Source organism: Scomber japonicus, chromosome 2 (genome assembly GCF_027409825.1).
Source record: "Scomber japonicus isolate fScoJap1 chromosome 2, fScoJap1.pri, whole genome shotgun sequence".
NCBI lineage: Eukaryota > Metazoa > Chordata > Actinopteri > Scombriformes > Scombridae > Scomber > Scomber japonicus.
In genome coordinates, this window is record NC_070579.1 from 26,878,466 (window position 1) to 26,898,754 (window position 20,289).

Consider the following 20,289-nt stretch of genomic DNA (forward strand, 5'->3'; position numbering starts at 1 on the left):
CTAAAAAAATAACACTAAAGGCATTACAATGTATAAATAATACTTTATAGGTCAGTTATATACCAATAGGCTAAATGAACGTGTTTTTACAACAATCCATTAAGTCTTTATTTGTAAATGTTAAGTTAATAAATTGTTTTTTGGTTCATCAGTACTAAGGAACTGGGGGGAGAAGACTTCGCAGTAGCGTACTGCTAAAGTACAATAAGCATCCCACAGCCAAACCTTGCTCATATTAAAAGCTAACTGATCTGTAAAGTATTAGCTAGTCATTAATAAAATAGGACATACCCCTCCTAGGGTCCCTTATTAGAAAGTGGTGCTGAAATAGTAGCCTATATGGATAGCCCATTATTTAATAACTGAAGTATTTGACTCAGATCATCTCTCACAATCATTGTATGAACCTTAATAACTGTTGGCACACAGCATACAAATACTATATTTTATTCACATATTTTTACACAAAATTTGATTTGCATACATAAATGCAAACATCCAGAGATCTTAAAATGTACAGCATTGATTTGACACCATTTAACAATTCAAATGAAAAAAAAAACATGAGCAATACCCGTCATGAAGAACATTGAGCATTTAATATGGTATTTACAAAAAATGAAATAGTAAAAAAGCAAGGTCTTTACTGGCTGACAAAAGTTGTACAAAGAGGCACAGTTGTTATTAAATGATCATATTACCACCTGGTGGGCTACATTTCATAAACAAATTCACAGTTTTACAATGTCAGAACCCATGTATCCCAATTTATGATGAAGGTGTGGCTGAATCTCTGAGCTACACATAGGATGTAGAAGGCAGCAGGCACACAACAGCAAACATCAAGCCAAAAAGAAAACTTCCCCGCTCTGGCTGCACACCTGCACTCGCTGAAAGTATCAAACCAGAAAGGTTTTCACAGGTTATTCAAATGAGAAGTGAAACTCTGACTAAGTACATGCTATATTTACACTCTAAAACAGTCAGTCATTTTGCAAATTAGCAATCTTTAAAAGAAAGCATGGCACTGGGTATGCATTTAATGTTTTAGTTTGATTATTTATTGTCTCAGTGGTTTGCATGACTTCCATGCTCTCCAGGCTTCAAACAACACACATCGTATTTTAGTGTATTTTTGAATAAGGAATGTTATTTTTGAAGAGCTTAACACGTTTAACAACTGTATGAGTTGTGAATGCCACTCTCTTAAATGAAGGCATGAACAATTTCACATTCCAGGGATGAAGATGATTACAGTATGGAGGATACTTACTGGTACATGAGTCAGACTCTCTGAACTTGCCCATCTTCTCACTGGATTTGACAGAGTTCAGAAGTTCTTTGCTGACATCCCCTTTAAGACACAGAAAACGTGGCAACGCCTAGTTACCTATAGACTGCCCAAGCTGCAATTACTGTTTGTTCTGCTTGATAATTACTGTATTTGTGTCTAAAGACAGATAATGACTCAATGTATTTCTAAATGATCCAGACAATAAAAACAAAAGTGCATTTATTCCAATTTCCAAGCACAGAAAACTTGATGAATATGAATATCACACTCTCTCCGCTGTGTACTGTTTAAAAACTCTTGCATTGTTCTGCTGTGTAACTACCATAATCACAGTAAAGGAGGCCTTCTCAGGAATTATATAATATAATAATCTGTCTAGCTTGTGGGAGACCATTGGGGGGCATAAATGCCCATCCTGTGGTATACTGTGTGAAACCTCTCGACAGATACCTCTCTGTTCCCCCCTGGGATAGAGGAAGGGACTGAAAAAGAGACACACAGACACTCAACTCCAGCATCAGGTTACTGGGCAATTTTTCAGGTTTTCTAAAGATTTTCAATGCCCATAATTGTTCATTGTCCCGATGAACACAGCCTGGGCACACAGTGTGCCCAGCTAAGTCCTGCACGGATGGAAAAAAAGATAAAATCTCCTCATAAAGAGTAAGAAACAGACAAAACTAATTGCTCTAGCAAAGCCATGTTTGTATATATAAAACCTGTTATAGATGCTTCTGGAACACACCAAAGAGCTGAGATACATACCAGATACCATGAAGTTGACTTGCTGGCACGTTCCTGCAGCTGTAGACAGGGGAGAGCGGGGCAGTATGGTGATTCTTGCTGTTTCCACCTGGAGGACATCAGCAACCCTCTGACGGAAGTCATACCTGATAAAACAGACATAAACAACTTTATAGTCACGTCAGGGTTTTCTGTTTCCTCAATGGTTCAGATATTTTTGAAGATGAACTGATCTTGAAAGCAACATTCTTGACTATTAACTGACTGTAACTGTAACTAACTGTGACTGTATTTCTTTCTGTCTTTCATAACAGGAAGAAGCCATAACCGTTGCCACATGAAAATGGGTATGAAATAAATAATAAGACGTTCTCTCAAAAAACAATCATCTCACAAAGTTGTGTGTGATGATAATGGACTGAAAGCAGGGTTCACGGTTCAAAAATGAATAAGAAATAATTTGAAATATGATTCATTTTACTCTCCCCAAATGTAGGATTTATTCAGGTAGACACAACATTAATGCCAGATTTGTCATAAAGTGCCAACATTGTTAAAACAAATTACCAAAACACACACACACAGCTCATATTTGGTTAACTTCTTTGTCCACTAAAAGTAGCCAACCAGTTTAAGAACCACATAAACCATAGGCACAACCATATAAAACAGGTTGTGTTCATGAAAATATTAAAAGTTTGGGAAGAAAGTGAAGATACAATTTGGACAGGTAACACTCACCTGCTGAAGGTGGTCACAGTGGGAAAGGTCTGATTTGCTGAAGGAGATTCTGGTAGGATATCAGCACATGCAATGATGCCATCTCCACTATTCAGCACTATAGATCTGTGCACCACTATAAACAGAAAGCCAATAAACCATTTTTTTCTCAAGCGCAATTCTGAATCAGCATCAGTTTTATTTAATCATTTGATTTTTATCTCTTATAAATAAAAGACAGATTTCTCCTCATTTCAATCAAAAATTAGAGGATTAGACTATTATGACTGTGATTGTAACTATTTGAACCATGTAGGGGGGTACCTGTGTTGTCTCCGGAGAGCTGAATAATGCTTTCAGTATACAACTGTCTCACAGTCAGGCTGACTGGGCCCTGTCTTGTGGACACCTCACCCACCACACAGCTCAGAGGTTTTTCTAGTGAACAGTTGGAGCTCTGAAGGGGAAGAGAAATAAGGAAGTGTATTTCAGAATTTTGCAATTTTGTGAAAAAGGAATTACAAGTAATACACTTCTTTCTCTGCAACTCCTGGATACTTTGTCCTGTTGCTTATAAAGATATATGGGACATTACTTCACAACAAAATGCTTAATTGACGTGAATAAAAATGTAATTGAAACATCATAATGCATCAATTAATAACAAAAACCTTTGCACAGCATATCTTAAAATCTCACACTCTCTGATTTTACTAGGCTGATTAAGGTGTTGTTATTAAAGCTCAAATTTAATAACAGCACTATTCTGTACTCTAAGTAAACAGAGCAATTACTAAAACTGGGAGAATTTACTTTTTTTAGTGATTACAAAATAAATAAATTACTGACTTGATGAAAGTAATTTGATTTAAAAAAAAGTTCAAATTTCCAACTATAGCTGTTATATTTGTAGAGGAAAACATGTTTGTAATTTTGACTCTTTTACTTACAAAGTCATATACTGTAAGCTACAGTATAGCACAGAATATACAAATCATACATGTGGTCAATTTTGTTTCAGTTAACTTCCATCCTTAAATTGAACAAAAATGTGAGTGGAGTCGACCACTAATCACAAGAATCGCTTTCACACCACTAGTTCGATTATTTCGTCCGCACCAGGCGGTAAAATTGTTACTATGTAGCATACAGGCTGCGGTGTGGTCCACGTTCACACCTGCAAATGAATCAAGATTGGTCCGATTGACGTTCCCTCATCTTCCAATAGAAGCACCAGATGTCGGTGTGGAGTCAAGCGGAACGAGACCACCTCTTTTTGGAGGTCTCGGTCCGCTTGATTTAGGGTGCTTTCACACCAACAGCAGTTGGTGCGGACTAAACAGTCCATTCGTACCAAAACCTCTTAGTTCAGTTCGTTTTCGTTGGTGTGAAAGTATCAATCGCACTCGGGTGCGCACTGAATCAAGCGGTCTGAGACCTCCAAAAAGAGCTGGTCTCAGTCCGCTTGACTCCGCACCAAATGCCGACCTACTGGAAGATGAGGGAACGTCAATCGGACCAATCTTGATTCGTTTGCAGGTGTGAACGCGGACCACACTGCAGGCTGTATGTTACATAGTAACAATTTTACTGCCTGGTGCGGACCAAATAATCGAACTAATGATGTGAAAGTGCCCTGCACCCGAGTGCAATGCTTTCACACCAACGACAACGAACCGAGTTTTTGGTCAGAATGGACTATTTAGTGCGCACCAACTGCTGTTGGTGTGAAAGCTCCCTAAGATACTGTACCGAAACGTACAGAAGTGTATCGCATAAAAAGCTGTTTTTCTGAGTCATTTTGCACATAAAAAATTACTCAGAAAAACAGAAAAAGAAGAAAATACATTTTTTTTCAAGTGAATGGAATATGTTTCTACAGAAGCGTATTGAGGAAGTGTTTCACTGCAATACATAAAAAATGCTTCAGTATAAGTCATAGTTGTTCTCAACAGAGCTGGAGTCCCTGTGATGTAGGGGAGACTGGGGACAGTTGCAACAGGGGACGGTTGCAACAAGTCTTATTTTTCCAATCAGAAGCATGCTAGAGTGATGACACTCACACTGCATATGCTCAGTTAGACCCTCTGCCCACCAAGAAGAGCAATGCCATATTGAGCATCTTGTCCTGGTTTTCGAGGTATGAAAGTAGCTTTTTTCATGAGCTGTATTTTTGTCATACTGTCCTGACCTTTTGTACGAGTGAATCCAAACTTACCAGTTTGAATCATTGTTTTGTTGACTATTCAGTGACATGGTTAGCATGTGTCAATGTCAGTGTGGCTAGCTAGCACATGATGTTTTGTCATGACTGATGGCTAGTCATATCAGAACAGACCACAAAACAGTATTTTTGAATATTTTAAGTTCAAAATAGGCACAACTCATGTATTTTATTGTGTCTATGCTCATGGTGAACAGAACTGGAAATTATATTATAAGACAATGAGAGACTAATGCTATTGATAAACAAAATAATTCCCCAAATAGCAAAAAAAAAAATCAATTTATGTGTTGTCCTATAGTAAATAAATCATCTAAAAGTAGTATTTGTATTCTGTTTATTTTCAATATGCCAAGAGTGAGGAAGAGAGTCACTAACAGAGGGGTTCCCCTCAATATTTTGAAACGAGAGTCAGATATTGTAAGAGATGAGGGCAAATCAGTCAGGGCAGTAGCCAAGGCTTTCGTCATATGCCACACCACATTATTCAGGTTCCACAAAAAAGAGAGACTTGCAAGTGGGACATCAAATAAGATACCGCTTGCAGTGTACTGGACCAGGAAAAAAGTATTCTCAGAGGACCAAGCAAATTATTCCATTCTTCTTGTCACACTGAAATATTGAGTTGTAATAGCTTCAGTAACATCTGCACATTGACACAAGGTAGGCCTATGATAAATATTACTAAATAAATAATAATTAATTAGTTAAATTTAATGTGTTTTTAATATGTTGTCCCTGATCTGTGTTGCAACTGTCACCATGGTTGAGGTCAGTTGCAACATCTGAATTTTTCTATTCAAATCAATATTGTGATAGATATGTTATATGTAACCATCTGTAAATGATATGGGTAATTAGCTGACATGTGTAAGTTTAATATGTAAAGGTTTGGTGGGCCTAGTCCAAATAGTCTCTGAGTAACTGAGAGTAATGTAAAAACTGTCCCCAGTCTCCTCTACTCCGTATTCTCTGTATACTGCGAGGTCATGAAACGCTGCTGGTGTGTGGAGAGGGGCACACATCATGCCCTAAATCTGATGTGATTATTTTTCTTCAGCTGTTAGAAGTGAGGCTCTATCTATAGTTAGAAGAAGCTGTGGCCAGAGAGAAATTTGACTTAGCGCATTTAGGGAGTAAGACCACAACCTGTGCTCCTTTGTGTGTTAGTGCGTGTGGACTGTGGTGGCTCCTTCTATGTCAGATCAATGAATGAATAACTTTAGCATACGGGGGTCGGACTCATTCATCCTTCTGTATACAGCTGGATGAATGAGTGCTGTCCAGGAATGATATTAACATTATTAATTAGTATTTTGTGCGCACGTTATACCTATTTCATGGCCACAAATTAATATTCCGTGCGCACGTTATAGCGATATTGTGGCCGCAATTTAATTTTTTTTTGACCATGTCACCAGAGGGGCTCCGTATTTATCACAGTATCATCCACTCTGCTCAGTAACAGCAGGATCTCGTCATGAAGCAGCCTACACTTAAATCATGTAAATGAGCCACATTCCTATACGTTATCTGCACACATTCCCTCATTCAAATGAGTATCACGTTATAACGTGATACGTAACATGATACTGAAACTTCACGTTTTAACGTGATACGTTTCACGTTATAACGTGATACTGAAACTTCACGTTTTAACATGAAACCTATCACATGATACTGATGTTTTTTTCTTTTTCTGGCGTGGAAGCAATAGGCTTCCGTAGACAGACACTAGAATGCAGCCCATTTACCATTCATAGATACCAAAAATGCAACTCTATTCAACAAGTGCAATGCAGTGTAATTACAAAATCCAATTCCAAATAAACATTTTAAAAGCAAAAAACTAAAAAACTGGGTAGTCTCACCATGGATGTCATGTTGAAAGGATTATACATCCCTCCCAAACCATTGCACTGGCTGTTGTTGCTGCCTACGCCGTTGTTTGTGATGAACAAAGATGCCTCAGTAAGCTGAAAGGTAAAACAAAAATGCGATTTTGATCAAGATTAGTACAAAGTAACACACAAACATTAACATCACATATTTCAGATGCACATTTACAATATCTTCCAAATCCTGCAGCAATCAAAGACAAGAAATTAACTAATTAAATTGGTTTGCAATGGTGTCTGAATGCACAACCTTATGTCCTGAGTAAATATCAACAGGCAGCACAATTCTTTTCTTAGTAAACACTCCACTTTAGAATTAAGAGATCAAATTCTGATATCTGAAAAATGAAGCTTAAAACACTTTCTGGTCATCATATAATTAACATGGATCTGTGTGCTGCAGGTATTTCCTCCTTTTGAAACATTTGTCACTAACTTATAAATGACATTGTTTGTGAGTTCTAGGTGAGTCCCACTCCTTACACAGTATTTCTTGCTGTACCCAGTACTTGGCACTGGGTGTGAGTGCGTTCATGGTCACTTCCCATGTTCCATGCACACTAAACCACGCAGGTATCTCACCTACTTGTCGCTTTCTATACACGTTTTACCTTTTAAAAAGGGTTTAAGGGTCTTGGTATATGCTTTAGTTTGTCACTGATTGTTACCTTCATTACATTTTAATTGTTATTTCCTCTTTTGTTCCTCTTCATGAACACATTCTTTGAGAATTGTTTGCTGTATAGATCTATATATATGATTTCAATTTCAATTTCAATACTGTAAGTGTGTCTCTCTATGTTGCATGCTTACATTTTGTCTTATTGCAGATTGGAGGTTCACTTCCAGTGTGGTATCGCTGCTACTCCCATCAGGATACATCTGCTGGCGCTGGAACAGAGTAAAACCAAAATATCCAATATCAATGAACAAGTAAAAAGACTGAATTGATCTTCAACCAGATTGCCTTTGCTAAAACACATAGGTAGTTAAAGTGGACACTAAGTGAGGATATTTGGATATGGCATACATTCTTAGACTCACTCACTTTGTGCCCAATCTGCCTAAGCAGAACTTGCAGATTGAAACTGAAGGGACACATATATTCCATTTTCTCCTTGCTAATATTGTCTCTTAGGAGATGCTACTAGCTCTTATCCATGGATGTGGTGCAGAGCTCTTAGACCTGCCTCTCAGGAGATGCTACTAGCTCTTATTCATAGATGTGGTGCATCAGAGCTCAGTATGGGGCCTCTGGAGGGCAGCTGACAAACACAGCTGTTCCCTCTGTGAGCTTCCTAGTTCAGGGAGGTTCTACTAGCAAGCAGACGGATGCTAAGCTAAGCTAATGGTCTTGCCCCAGCTTCCCATACCTCTCTATTGATACCCGCCACAGGCATAATGAATACACTGTCTGTCCAGCACAGAAAAAAAATACTCTGTCATGTTTTTGTGGCAGCTTAGTTCCTACTAAGTTACCAAGAAAAAATAAAATACATGTGTACAATCAAGGGGAACTATCCTATTGATATTTTTCTGTTATGTGGACATTTTTATAACTTAAAACTTTTGTAACAAGTTGAGCAAACGTCCTTCCTTAAAATCAATTCCTGGTGCTAAAAATGTACTAATTTCTAACCGGAACTTAAAAACATTAAAATTGGGCTGTTGCAATCAGAGTTGATCGGTTATTATAATTGCTTGTGTGATCCACCATATAAATTCAATCTTTTAAAGGCCATATATGAGATGAGACAAACCCGTGTCTTTTAACAAGTACAATCAAATTGCAGCTGTCCACTGATTCATTTATTGTCTCTGCAACAAATAAATAAAACTTTGTATTATGCATTATTAGTTATTTTTTTGCACTATTTATCACCATAAAAGTAAAAGAAGTGTGAGACAAAGAAAAAATATATACAGGTGTATAATGCATTGTAATTTAATTATGTATTTTTAATACATTGATATGTGGTAACAATGGATAAGACTTAGGCTTCTGTCTGTTCTTACCAGCCTGACTGTTCCAGTCAAGGCACCATTAAAAACAGCCTTGGCAATTGTCCATTGTCCATCTGTATCTCTGTCAGCAGAGATGTCTGCACATTGCATTCTGTAGAGGATACAAACATGCATACACATATAGGAAGATGCAAAAACACAAACACAAACTATATTTTGTTGAGTCATTCTCAATGAATGAGGAAGATTATCTCTGAGTTATAATACAAAGCATTAGGATATGGCACACTGTCTATGACATCCTACACCTGTAATTGTCCTCAATAGACTGACCAATTCTGTTATTGGGCCAGAGGCAGTTCAGGCTGGTAAAGCTTGGACTACTCAAACTGTTGTATATCATATACAATATATATGTTACGGCATGTTATATACTGTATCATATTACATTAAATGAAGAAACATGCTCACTGTCTGGGAAAAAAGTAGTTACAATGCTCACCATTTCCTCTTTAGATATGGGAAGCTGTGGTCATCCTATGTGACCACATACGTATTTCTTCAAACTATATCTCCTGTCTCTCTTTCATTTTCACATTTTCATTTTCATTTCCATCAAATAAGCACTCTTACACTAAAACAAAGACATATTTTTGCACACAGGTTCTCACCTTGATCCATTGTTGTAGTGCACAACCAGCGACCTTCCCTCAATGCTATAAGGCCCTGTTAATGGTAGGTTTGCATCTATGTGTACTCCCTGGGACTGGTTGAGGCCATTCAGCATCCCAAACTTCCCACTGATATCTCCTATCTCATACTGATCAGAGGTGCCAGCTCCAGGTGCAGGGGACATTGATACGTTCCAGGCCAGCGGGTTGAAGTGGCCCATAATGTTTGCATTCGAGCAGGGCTCTATGCTGCCAGGTTTGATGGGCAGTATGTGAACATGGTAACCCCCAGCTAAGGTGTTCAGGTTCATCAGGGACATGTTTATATGTGTGGGGCCTTGTGGGATGGACTGTGAGAACCAAACCTGCCCGCTGCTCATCCCGGGGCCAAACCAATTACCTAAGCTCGCTTTTGGGACACGCACCATTGTAACATTGGCACAAGCAATCCTTGATGCTCCTCTTTTTTCTTCATGGATAACCACAGAGCGACCAATAATGCCTGACACCGGCAACCAGGAAGTCACATCTGTGATGAAGTTTTTTGCCTCCACTTCACCGATTCTGACGTCAAGGTTGATGGTGCTGTGTTTGCTGGAGAGGTCTCCCACCTCGCAGGAAAATGGCCTGGAGGGGGCACAGTAGAGGTCATAGCTGCTGTCTGCTGTGTTAATGTTGAAGGGGTTCCAGTGACCTCCTGTTGTGATGCATCGTCTTTCATCATCATCCCTCTCTGAGCTGATGGGGTAGGAGTGTATGTGCCAGTTATGGTTTTGGGTTTTAGTCATTGTGGGATTTCCATATGACAAATCCATGAAGATGGATACATCAGACAGAGGGTTGTCCTTCAGTTGGGTAAACCAGATCTCACCAACCACAGTGTTCCGGAATGTGGCTCTGGCAACGATTACTTCACCAGGATAGCTGATGCTGGTACAAACATACCTTGCACCATCTGTTTGATGAATCACAACTGACCGACCTACAATGCTGTTTTGTCCAAACAAAGGGAGGTTGAAGTCCATGAACACCATGTCCAAATCGTTTTTACCTGCAAGGGACATATGCTTGGCGCTGAGGTCACCAGTCTCATACCTGTCATGTGTTGATCCAGGCCCTTTAGGGTATGTTGGGTCATTCGTGTTGACACCAAATGGATTCCAGTGACCACCCACATTATCATTTGAGCACAGACCTGAGACAGGCAATCTGACTGAGGGGACAGGGAAATTGTGGATATGGTAAGGACCAACTCTGCTCTGTAAGTTACTCAGGTTCACCCTCAACTCTGTCACATCAAACGGGGAAGCCTGATGGAAGCTGAAGTATCCTTTGATCCCTTTCATATTCACAATTGCGCTCACCTGCTTTCCTGACACATTATAGATCTGAGCACACTTGAAACTTGACCCTATGGGGATGAGAAGAAAGGCAGTGTTGATGTTGAAGCTGGTCAGGTCCAAGCGAGACTTCTCAGGTTGTAAAGGGGTTCCAACCTTTATGACACCCAAATTGGTCAAAGCTGAGGAATTTAAGCTCCCAAGAAGAATATCACAGCTTGCAGCAGTGCTCACAGAGCCAAAGAGTGTGATATTTGTTTGGGTGGCATTGACCTGACTGATTGTAATAAGGTCTGCAAGAAGCCTTGTGTTGGTGTGGTTTGTGCTCAGACGGACATACACATTACCCCCAATGGGTCCAGTGAACCTGGCCTGACGTGTCAAGAGCTTTTGATGTCGACTTACAACTGTGCATACTTTGGTGCCATTACAGGTCTGCAAAGTCAGAGAGAAGTCATCTAGGTTTGATCTTTGTTCAAACAGATGTGACACATTGATGGTGGAGTTTGAGATGGAATCAGCCGCAAAGATAAAAACACTAGAGCCAATGTTTCCTTCAGAACAGGGCTGAGCAAAGTGGCCATACATGACAGGAAATTCACTGAGGGAAAAGTTAAGTGCACCACAGGATCCAGCGCCAGATATGTTGACAGTGGCCATCTGGGAGGTGGAGTCAAATTGCACTTGCCCCGTGACTCCTCCCATGTTTATAGGTGCCAGAAACTGAACACAGGAGATGGAATCTGAAAAGGACGACAAGGAGGAGGTGATGGTAGTACTTTGAGTTTCATTTTTTCTTTAACAAACTATCCCAAAGAAGAGAGGCTGATAATGGATGATCCTGCAAAACCCTGACTTATGTTGTGACATTTTTTAATACATTTTTCAATTGCGATCTGTTTTTCAAATAATGAACCTGTAATCCGTGCAACAGTTTGTTAATGTTGGGGAAAAATTATCATCATGGATAAAGAAAGCCACAATTAATGGTTTGAGAGATAACATGAGTACTGGTCTCCAGCTCAAAACTGAATCCATAACAGATGCAACCAATAACACCACCATGACCTCCACACCCTTATTTGTCTCCACACTACAGACACATTTTCCTGCATTGAAACTGGATGTTCATAATTTGCTGCAGTATCATCCAATATGAACTTCATTTCTTTAGAGAAATTTCTGTTCTGACAAAAACACACACCTATAGAGTACTTAAGGAAGTCTTTTTAATTTCCTATTAAATAGTATGACATAACTTCATATGTTCATATGACTTCCCTTTATTGACCTCTTCTTGTGAGTTCCCTTGTTGAATTGTCTGCTGCAGTGATCCTTTGAGGTTTTATGTTAAAAACACTTTTAGTCTGTTAGCCAATCTCTATTAACAACTACATAAATTCAAATTGTATACACTATGTGTATTCTTGTAAACCAGTGAGGATCAACTGTCACAATGAAGTGAACAGCAGTTCCTTAATCACACTGGAGCAAGAAATATCAATTTATCCAGTAATGCCCATACAGGTATCAGGGTGTCCACTTACGTTAAAACTTTTTGGCAACACGTGTACTACCTCATAACCTAATGCTCATTCAGTTAGTGATATTCATACCAAGCTTTAACTCAAAGGTGTAAACTAACTTTTAGGCTACTGCCAAATTTGACTGTCATCATGTTTACAAATTAGAAAAAGCAGGAAATGTGTGCTCACTGTGCTCAACTTCATCCTTGATACTTTTGAAAGAGTTAAAATACTGAACAAAGTTAAGGTTTGAGTTGACTTTTTGAACATGCCAATAGGCAAGGTGTGAAATTAGTATAAACCTTGAAGTGGGATTAACGAAAGTACAAAGGTTAGAGACTGGTTGTTTCTAGATGAAAATGGGAGTGAGTATGAAGAGTTAAAAGAGGAATTGAAAGGGCTAAACGGTGGTTTAAGAGTAATTCTATTCAAGAAACCTCAGACAGAACCAGGCTTAACTGCCTTGACTAGTTGGGACCGGTTATTAGTAGTGGCACAGTAATGAATGAGGAAGTTGAGACAATTAAAGGTAAATTAAAAAATACTTTGAGAATTATATCACTCTCAGAAGTGTGCATTATGCTAGTGTGCTGGTCTACTGACCCTGCTGACCTCTTGAGACAGCTGACACAGGTCAGCCTGCAGTCACCCCCATTTAATGACTTGAATTCCAGACACACAACTGCTATATCATAGAAACATTACATTACTTGGTTACTTGACTAAATACACACACCATTGTTTCCTATAACTAATAATAGTCAAACAGCTGTTTTGTAAGTGGCATGATATTCACCATCATGTGGAAATATTTTTTTATATATAGCAGACACTTTCATTTCTGTAATTTGATTCAGTCCATATGGCATTTGAAATGAGAGTTGGAAGTGGAAATGTTATTTTAACAATGTGATCACAGTTTTGGTGTTCAATCAACTTTATCAGCTCTATATTGGTTGCTGATTTAATTATATTTAAATAAATAAAAAGGACAAATAGGAATTATTCTTACTATTGATTGGCCATTGTATGAATTAGATGAAGGACTGGTGAGGCAGATCTTTGGAGAAAACATTGTTTCAGTCTAGACAGAAGGTTGTAACATGGAACAGTCCCCACTGCTGAGAGAAGGAGCCTCAGAAGTTGCTTTGGATTACGGCCAAAATTTAATATAGCAGGTTAGTATCAGGGCACAACTTGTCCCTGATACTTTGAGCAAACCTGAATTCTCCATCAAAGTGAAATTTCTCATGACCAGTGCAAGATACAACTAAGGATTATTTGAATCCTAATGAATTCTGGGGAATATAAAAGATCAATAAAAAACAGACTTTTTGAAAGGTTATACTGTGTAGGCCTTGGTTGGTTATATTGTTAGTTTTCTTTATTTTCAGCAAATGAACATGTCTGGGGTTCACTTAGAGTGCTTATCAATATCAGATGTTTCTAATTTTATCATTTACATTGTTTGAAGTCTTTGCACAACATAGTGGGATTCTCAGGGGAGGATGCAACCTAATAAGCCAGTAAAACTGAGCTGCTGCTAAAACTACCGCACAACTGGTCTCAGAAGTAAAATATTTTTAAGAAAGATTAACACAGAAATAATTAGCCATGGGTCAATAAGCAAGAGAGTCTGCAGGTTTTACTATGAACCAAGGAGATTGTTTTCATATAGAAACAGAACATCAACCAAAGTAGAGAAACTAATCAATGAAATTACAAGCTGTTTGAAAGAAATTATCTGCTTACATGACACAAGGTTTAAAACAACTAGCATAAACATTAGACTTCTGAACATGTTTGTTATCCATTCATTCAGAAAGTTAAAACATTAATAATACAAATTTATTAAATGAATTAAAAATTAAAAAAATTAAAAATGAAAATACTCACCAAGTAACAAAAACAGCAGGGTTGCTTTCAGAGGGTTCATAGTGGGAGATGTGTGCAAGACAGACAGCGAAGAGAAAAAGTGAATTGCATTCATGCAAATCCACACTGAAGGTGTAGATGGAATAAAAAAGAAGAAGAAAAAACTCCAGCTCAGTTACAGTATGAGAAGTTCAGTGATTGCAGAGCATGTCATCTATGACTGGTTTGCACAAGTGTTCAGCCTCCCTTGTAGTTCTCTTGTTCAGCTGCAGTCTGTCTGTGTCAGCCTATGATTGGCCAGCCTGGCATCAGTGTCTCATGTATGGAGGTAGGGGAGGGAGAATGAATATTTTGCAGCTATTATAGGTAGAGGTGGCTCGTCCCTGCTGTGGCTATGCTCAGCTTATGGCAAAATGTAAACTGAAAGTGGAGTAATTGTCACACATAGGTCACAAGAACACAATGGTGACAATAAACAGCAACCATGTAGTCAAAGACATAAAAACCAAAGCATCTCTATTGTAAAAAGTGGAAGTTTTGGACCAATGCCAAATTAAGTGCAGATGTGCAAATGTATGTATTACATTGAAAGGTCCAGTCTCCCATCACGTGTTCCATGTAGATGAACAAAACAAAGCAGTCTTTTAAAATTTAGAGCATAAATAATATACATGGGTGTGCTTTACAGGAATAATTACATATAAGGTGCCAGAATCCAGCTTCGTCTCACAATTGAATGTTTTTTCAGCTATTTGCTGTGGCTCTTTTAAATTGCTTGTGGTGTCTTTTCGACCCTATTTCTGCCTCTTCCTCTTTCTTCTCATATAATGTTCCTCAGCTGTCCTTGCGACAGGGTTGAGGAAAAAAATAGGGTGAGAAAATAGTAACTTGTTCTAAAAATAACAGCCCGATAGCCCATCATTGTGTGCTGTTTGGGGTAGGCCATGCAGTTATTTACACATTTTAGAGGGCCTGTTAAGTGGGTCAGGTCCTTCATCTGGCTTGTTTAGATCACTGATTGCAGAGCTGCAATTGTGAAGTGAACGTGTCTGTGTCCCTGTGTGTACACAAGGATTTGCCGTTTGCACATGCACACACACACAAATGCCAAAAATACACACTGACAAACTGAGGGAAATAGAAAGAGCAGAGACATTACAGTACTAGTTTTCTCAGTGAAGCGATCCCCACCACAATGTTACAAAGGATGAATGTTTGAGTGTTTTGACGTGGTGACAAATGTATGGACCACACCCTTTTGTGGCATACCTTGCCATACACCCTTTTGTTGTCTACAATTATTATATCTCTCATCATTTTGAATCTTACAGGGAAGTAAAAGAACAGGAACACCCCAACTGTCGTGAGAGGACATGATTGACTGTCAGATCACAGTCTGTGCCAGGTCAGATAAGAATAAGATTTATGGAATTTTACACAGTTATTGTTTTATGGCGTGTTTATATGTTGGCAGTGTTTGACATTGAAGCCATTAACTAGAGGATGTGCAAAAAAACGAAACAAAAACATCATCAAGTCTTCTCTGCATGTGTGATGTTTTCGGCCCTCAGATATGCACAAAATATACAACGAAATGAGTTTTATATGATGACGGTAGTATATTCATCTATGATATGATATATTTATATATAATGATATTGATTCATAAGACCAAATTGTTATTGTTGTATGCAGAGTTATTACAAGTGACAAAAGCATTTATAAATACTGAAAAAACACTTTATAATATCATAATATAACCAGAGATACTTAATATAATGAAAATTAAAAAATGACCATTGACACCAGTGTCTATTGGTTAGGTCACGTTGTACTTTATTCACTCTAGCTCTCATAAACACTGGAAATAGTGGCTATTACACACTGCAATGATCTCCACAATCATGTGCTGTACAACAAATGTTTTTGTTGCTTTTTACAGGTGACTGCATTGCTGTATAAAGTATACAGTCAAAGACATTTAAAAAGTTTCTGCATGCATATCACACTTACAGATATACATTTTACTTTATTATTCAATCCTGTTTTTCAGCTGGTGCTTATAAACACAGACATGACAAACATATTTGTGTATTCCATTTCCTCAGAAGTTTTGTTCCACAGAACAATTAATCATACTGGCTCGGAAAAAAATACTCATCTTACTTTAATGTGACTCAGTAGTTAATGGTGATCATAGTTAATTTCATCAGTACATCACATGACAAGACAATTGGTCTAATTTGATGAAGAGACTGAACACTGAGTATTTCATGTGATAAAAATACAGTAGGCAAGGCAAGGAAAGGCAAGGCAGCTTTATTTATATAGTGCATTTCATTCCCAGGGGCAAATCAATGTGCTTTACATAAATACACACATTTAACAGTAAGAATTGGAAGCATAAAAACATACAATTAAACAAATAAAGCCCAATTATAGTAAAAATTGGAAACATTAAATCATACAATTAAAAAAAAAAGAACCCAATTGTACTTTTTTTTTAAGTTGCTGAGCTCCTCAATCCCATTCAGTGCAGGCTTGTGCTACTGATATGCCACACTCACAAAGTACAACAGTTTAAATAATAATGGTAGCCTTCAGTTATTTTCATAAATTAAATTCCCAGTGATATATAGAGGTATCCAGTATCCGCTTTCCACAAATTTTGTAGCAAAAGGAAAGGATTGCAATGGGAAAAAAAGAAAGTGAAGTGGAGAGCAAAGAGGAAAGTGTCTGAACTCAAGCAAAGCAGGAAGTTAAATGATAAAGATTCTCACATTACATGAAAGATGAGATGTGATACAAACTGCATGCAGGCAGTATCTATTTTTCAAAAACAGAACTTCTATAAATCTGGTGAGGGAAAATCATGCGTGCGTGCACTTGAACAAACACACATGTGCTCTATGTGTGGATAGTCTCCATACATCCTGCACTCGGGACCAGCAGTCTGTCCTTTCTTCAGAGTCACGAGGAGGAAGAGCTGTAAACCCCAATTATTTCAGGCCTTATTGACTTAATTCAGGTTGTCATAAGACCTGCTCAGCCATCAACACTGAGCCCTCTTATGCATTTCCTGCTAAATCCCATTTCCACGTAACCTCTGTCAAATGAAATGTATGTGATACAGACAAAACAAAAAGAGAAACATGTTTGTTCTTGCAAAGGCTATTTGATGTGAGTGGTTTTGACACATAGACATGCTTGGAATGAAAATTGGGTGTCAACCTTCATTCCAAGAAAGTTGACACTTTCAATCAAGCAAATTCTATCAAGCATAGTCATTGTTTGAGTTCTGGTTTATTTGAACCTGATGCATTTCCCATGAATGTGTCATGCTAATTTTGCTAATACTGTGCAAATGATGATCATCGGGCTGATGAAACTCCTACATCTTTCCAAAGTTTCTGACTCTGAACAAAAGTAAACACAGAAAATAGCCAACTGTAGGACTGTCTGTGGTTAGCTTGGCATCTTTTCTTGCTAGAGAAGTAATTTAGTAGACATCTTGTCTTTTGTTTGTTTTGCTTTGCTTTGCTTTTCTCAAATATGAGTCAGCAACAATGATTCTGTAATACTAACAATCACAAATGCCAACAAAAATATTTATTTGCATTATATTATCTTTGCAATTTTTTAGTAAAAAAAGTTTGCTCTTTGTGTCAACAGGCAGTGACCTGTTCATCTGCAATAGAAGTAAAGTAACAAAAGACTAATTTGGGCACCTGAAGCTTCATTAGCTTTTAAATGCATTGTGGCACAGTCACATCACCATCATTTACATTGAAAGTGCATTATGAAGGGATCATCTAATGGTCAAATTGAAGAGGGGGAATGATAACAAGCAAGTAAGAGAAACGTGTAACTATTTATATGTTGTTGTTTTTTTGTGAACCTGTCCAATCAATCAATCAATCAATCAATCTTTATTTGTATAGCGCCAAATCACAACAAATTTATCTCAAGGCACTTTACACATAGAGCAGGTTCTAAACCGAACTCTTCAGGTTTTAACTTTAAAGAGACCCAACATTCCCACATGAGCAACAGTGGCGAGAAAAAACTCCCTTTTAACAGGAAGAAACCTCAGGCAGAACCAGACTCAGAAGTGGGCGGACATCTGCCTCGACCGGTTGGGGTTGAGAGGAGAGAAAGGAAGGATAGAGGAGAGAGGCACAATGAAAATCAACAATGGAGCCAGATGGTCCGGGACTGGAATCCGTCATCCGGACGTCATACAGGCCCAGATTACCTGTAGGACGAGAAAGCAGAGCCAGAAACCAGAAACCAGAAAGACAACTCCGGGGAAGAAGTTTAGGTTATTGAATGCATTAATAGAACATGAGTGTTAATGGATATAGATAGATAGAGAGAGAGAGAGGGAGGAGGAGGAGAGAGAGGCCCAGTGCATCATGGGGGTGGGGGTCCCCCGGCAATCTAAGCCTATGGCAGCATAAGTTAAGAGCTCAAAGAGCCCTAACTATAAGCTTTATCAAAAAGGAAAGTTTTAAGCCTACTCTTAAATGTAGGGAGGGTGTCTGCCCCCCGGACCAAATCTGGAAGATGGTTCCACAGGAGAGGAGCCTGATAGCTGAAGGCTCTACCTCCTGTTCTACTTTTAGAGATATTAGGAACCACAAGTAGACCTGCATGCTGGGAGCGCAGTCTTCTAGTAGGTACATAAGGTACTATCAGTTCTTTGAGATATGATGGGGCCTGACCATTGAGAGCTTTGAAGGTGAGAAGGAGGATTTTGAATTCTATTCTGAATTTTACGGGAAGCCAATGCAGTGAAGCCAAGATGGGAGTAATATGATCTCTCTTTCTAGTTTTTGTCAGAACACGGGCAGCTGCATTCTGGACCAGCTGGAGAGTCTTTAGAGACTTGTTAGGACAGCCTGATAATAATGAATTGCAGTAGTCCAGCCTAGAAGTAACAAATGCATGGACTAGTTTTTCAGCATCATTTTGAGACAGGATATGTCTAATTTTTGCAATATTACGCAGATGAAAGAAGGCAGTCCTTGAAATTTGTTTTATGTGGGAATTAAAGGACAGATCCTGATCAAATATAACTCCTAGGTTCCTTACAGTGGAGCTGGAGGCCAGAGTAATGCCATCCAGAGTAATTATGTCGTTTGATAGTGAATTTCTAAGGTGTTTAGGGCCAAGCACAATAACTTCAGTTTTTTTCTGAGTTTAATAACAGGAAGTTGCAGGTCATCCAGGCTTTTATGTCCTTAATGCATTTTTGTAGTTTAGATAATTGGTTAGTTTCATTTGGCTTTATTGATAGGTATAATTGAGTATCATCTGCATAACAATGAAAATTTATTGAGTGATTCCGGATAATGTTTCCTAAAGGAAGCATATATAAGGAGAATAGTATTGGTCCAAGCACTGAGCCTTGAGGAACACCATATCTAACTTTTGTTTGCATGGAGGATTTATCATGAACATTTACAAACTGAAATCTATCAGATAGATATGATTTAAACCATTTCAATGCGGTTTCTTTAATGCCAATTAAATGTTCAAGTCTCTGCAGCAGGATTTGATGATCAATAGTATCAAAGGCAGCACTAAGGTCTAACAGGATGAGAACAGAGAGAAGTCCATTGTCTGATGAGGTTAAAAGGTCATTTGTAACTTTTACCAGTGCAGTCTCTGTGCTATGATGAGCTCTAAATCCAGACTGAAAATTCTCAAATAAACTGTTACTATGTAGAAAGTTACACAGCTGATTAGCAACTGCTTTCTCAAGGATCTTAGAGAGAAAGGGAAGGTTTGATATCGGCCTATAGTTGGCTAGAACCTCTGAATCAAGAGTAGGCTTTTTAAGAAGTGGTTTAATTACAGCTACCTTAAAGGACTGTGGTACATAACCTGTCACCAAAGACAGATTAATCATATCTAACAAGGAAGTGCTAACTGAGGGGAATACTTCCTTGAGCAGCCTAGTTGGAATCGGGTCTAAGAGACAAGTTGATGGTTTCGATGAAGTAATCATTGAAGTTAATTCTGTAAGG

The 20,289-nt window shown here is 38.4% G+C and overlaps 1 protein-coding gene across 1 annotated transcript; it reads right to left on the reverse strand.

Moving 5' to 3' along the window:
* Window positions 1-603: 603 nt before the first annotated feature.
* Window positions 604-14,335, reverse strand: cusr (Copper-only SOD repeat protein). The gene is made up of 10 exons (XM_053332595.1): window positions 14,279-14,335; window positions 9,517-11,599; window positions 8,897-8,996; window positions 7,694-7,771; window positions 6,854-6,958; window positions 3,083-3,215; window positions 2,780-2,894; window positions 2,060-2,184; window positions 1,274-1,354; window positions 604-890 (listed from the first exon to the last, which is right to left on the reverse strand). Exons 1-10 carry the CDS (start codon window positions 14,316-14,318, stop codon window positions 799-801), a joined length of 2,952 nt encoding a protein of 983 aa, XP_053188570.1. The 5' UTR covers window positions 14,319-14,335; the 3' UTR covers window positions 604-798.
* Window positions 14,336-20,289: the final 5,954 nt, after the last annotated feature.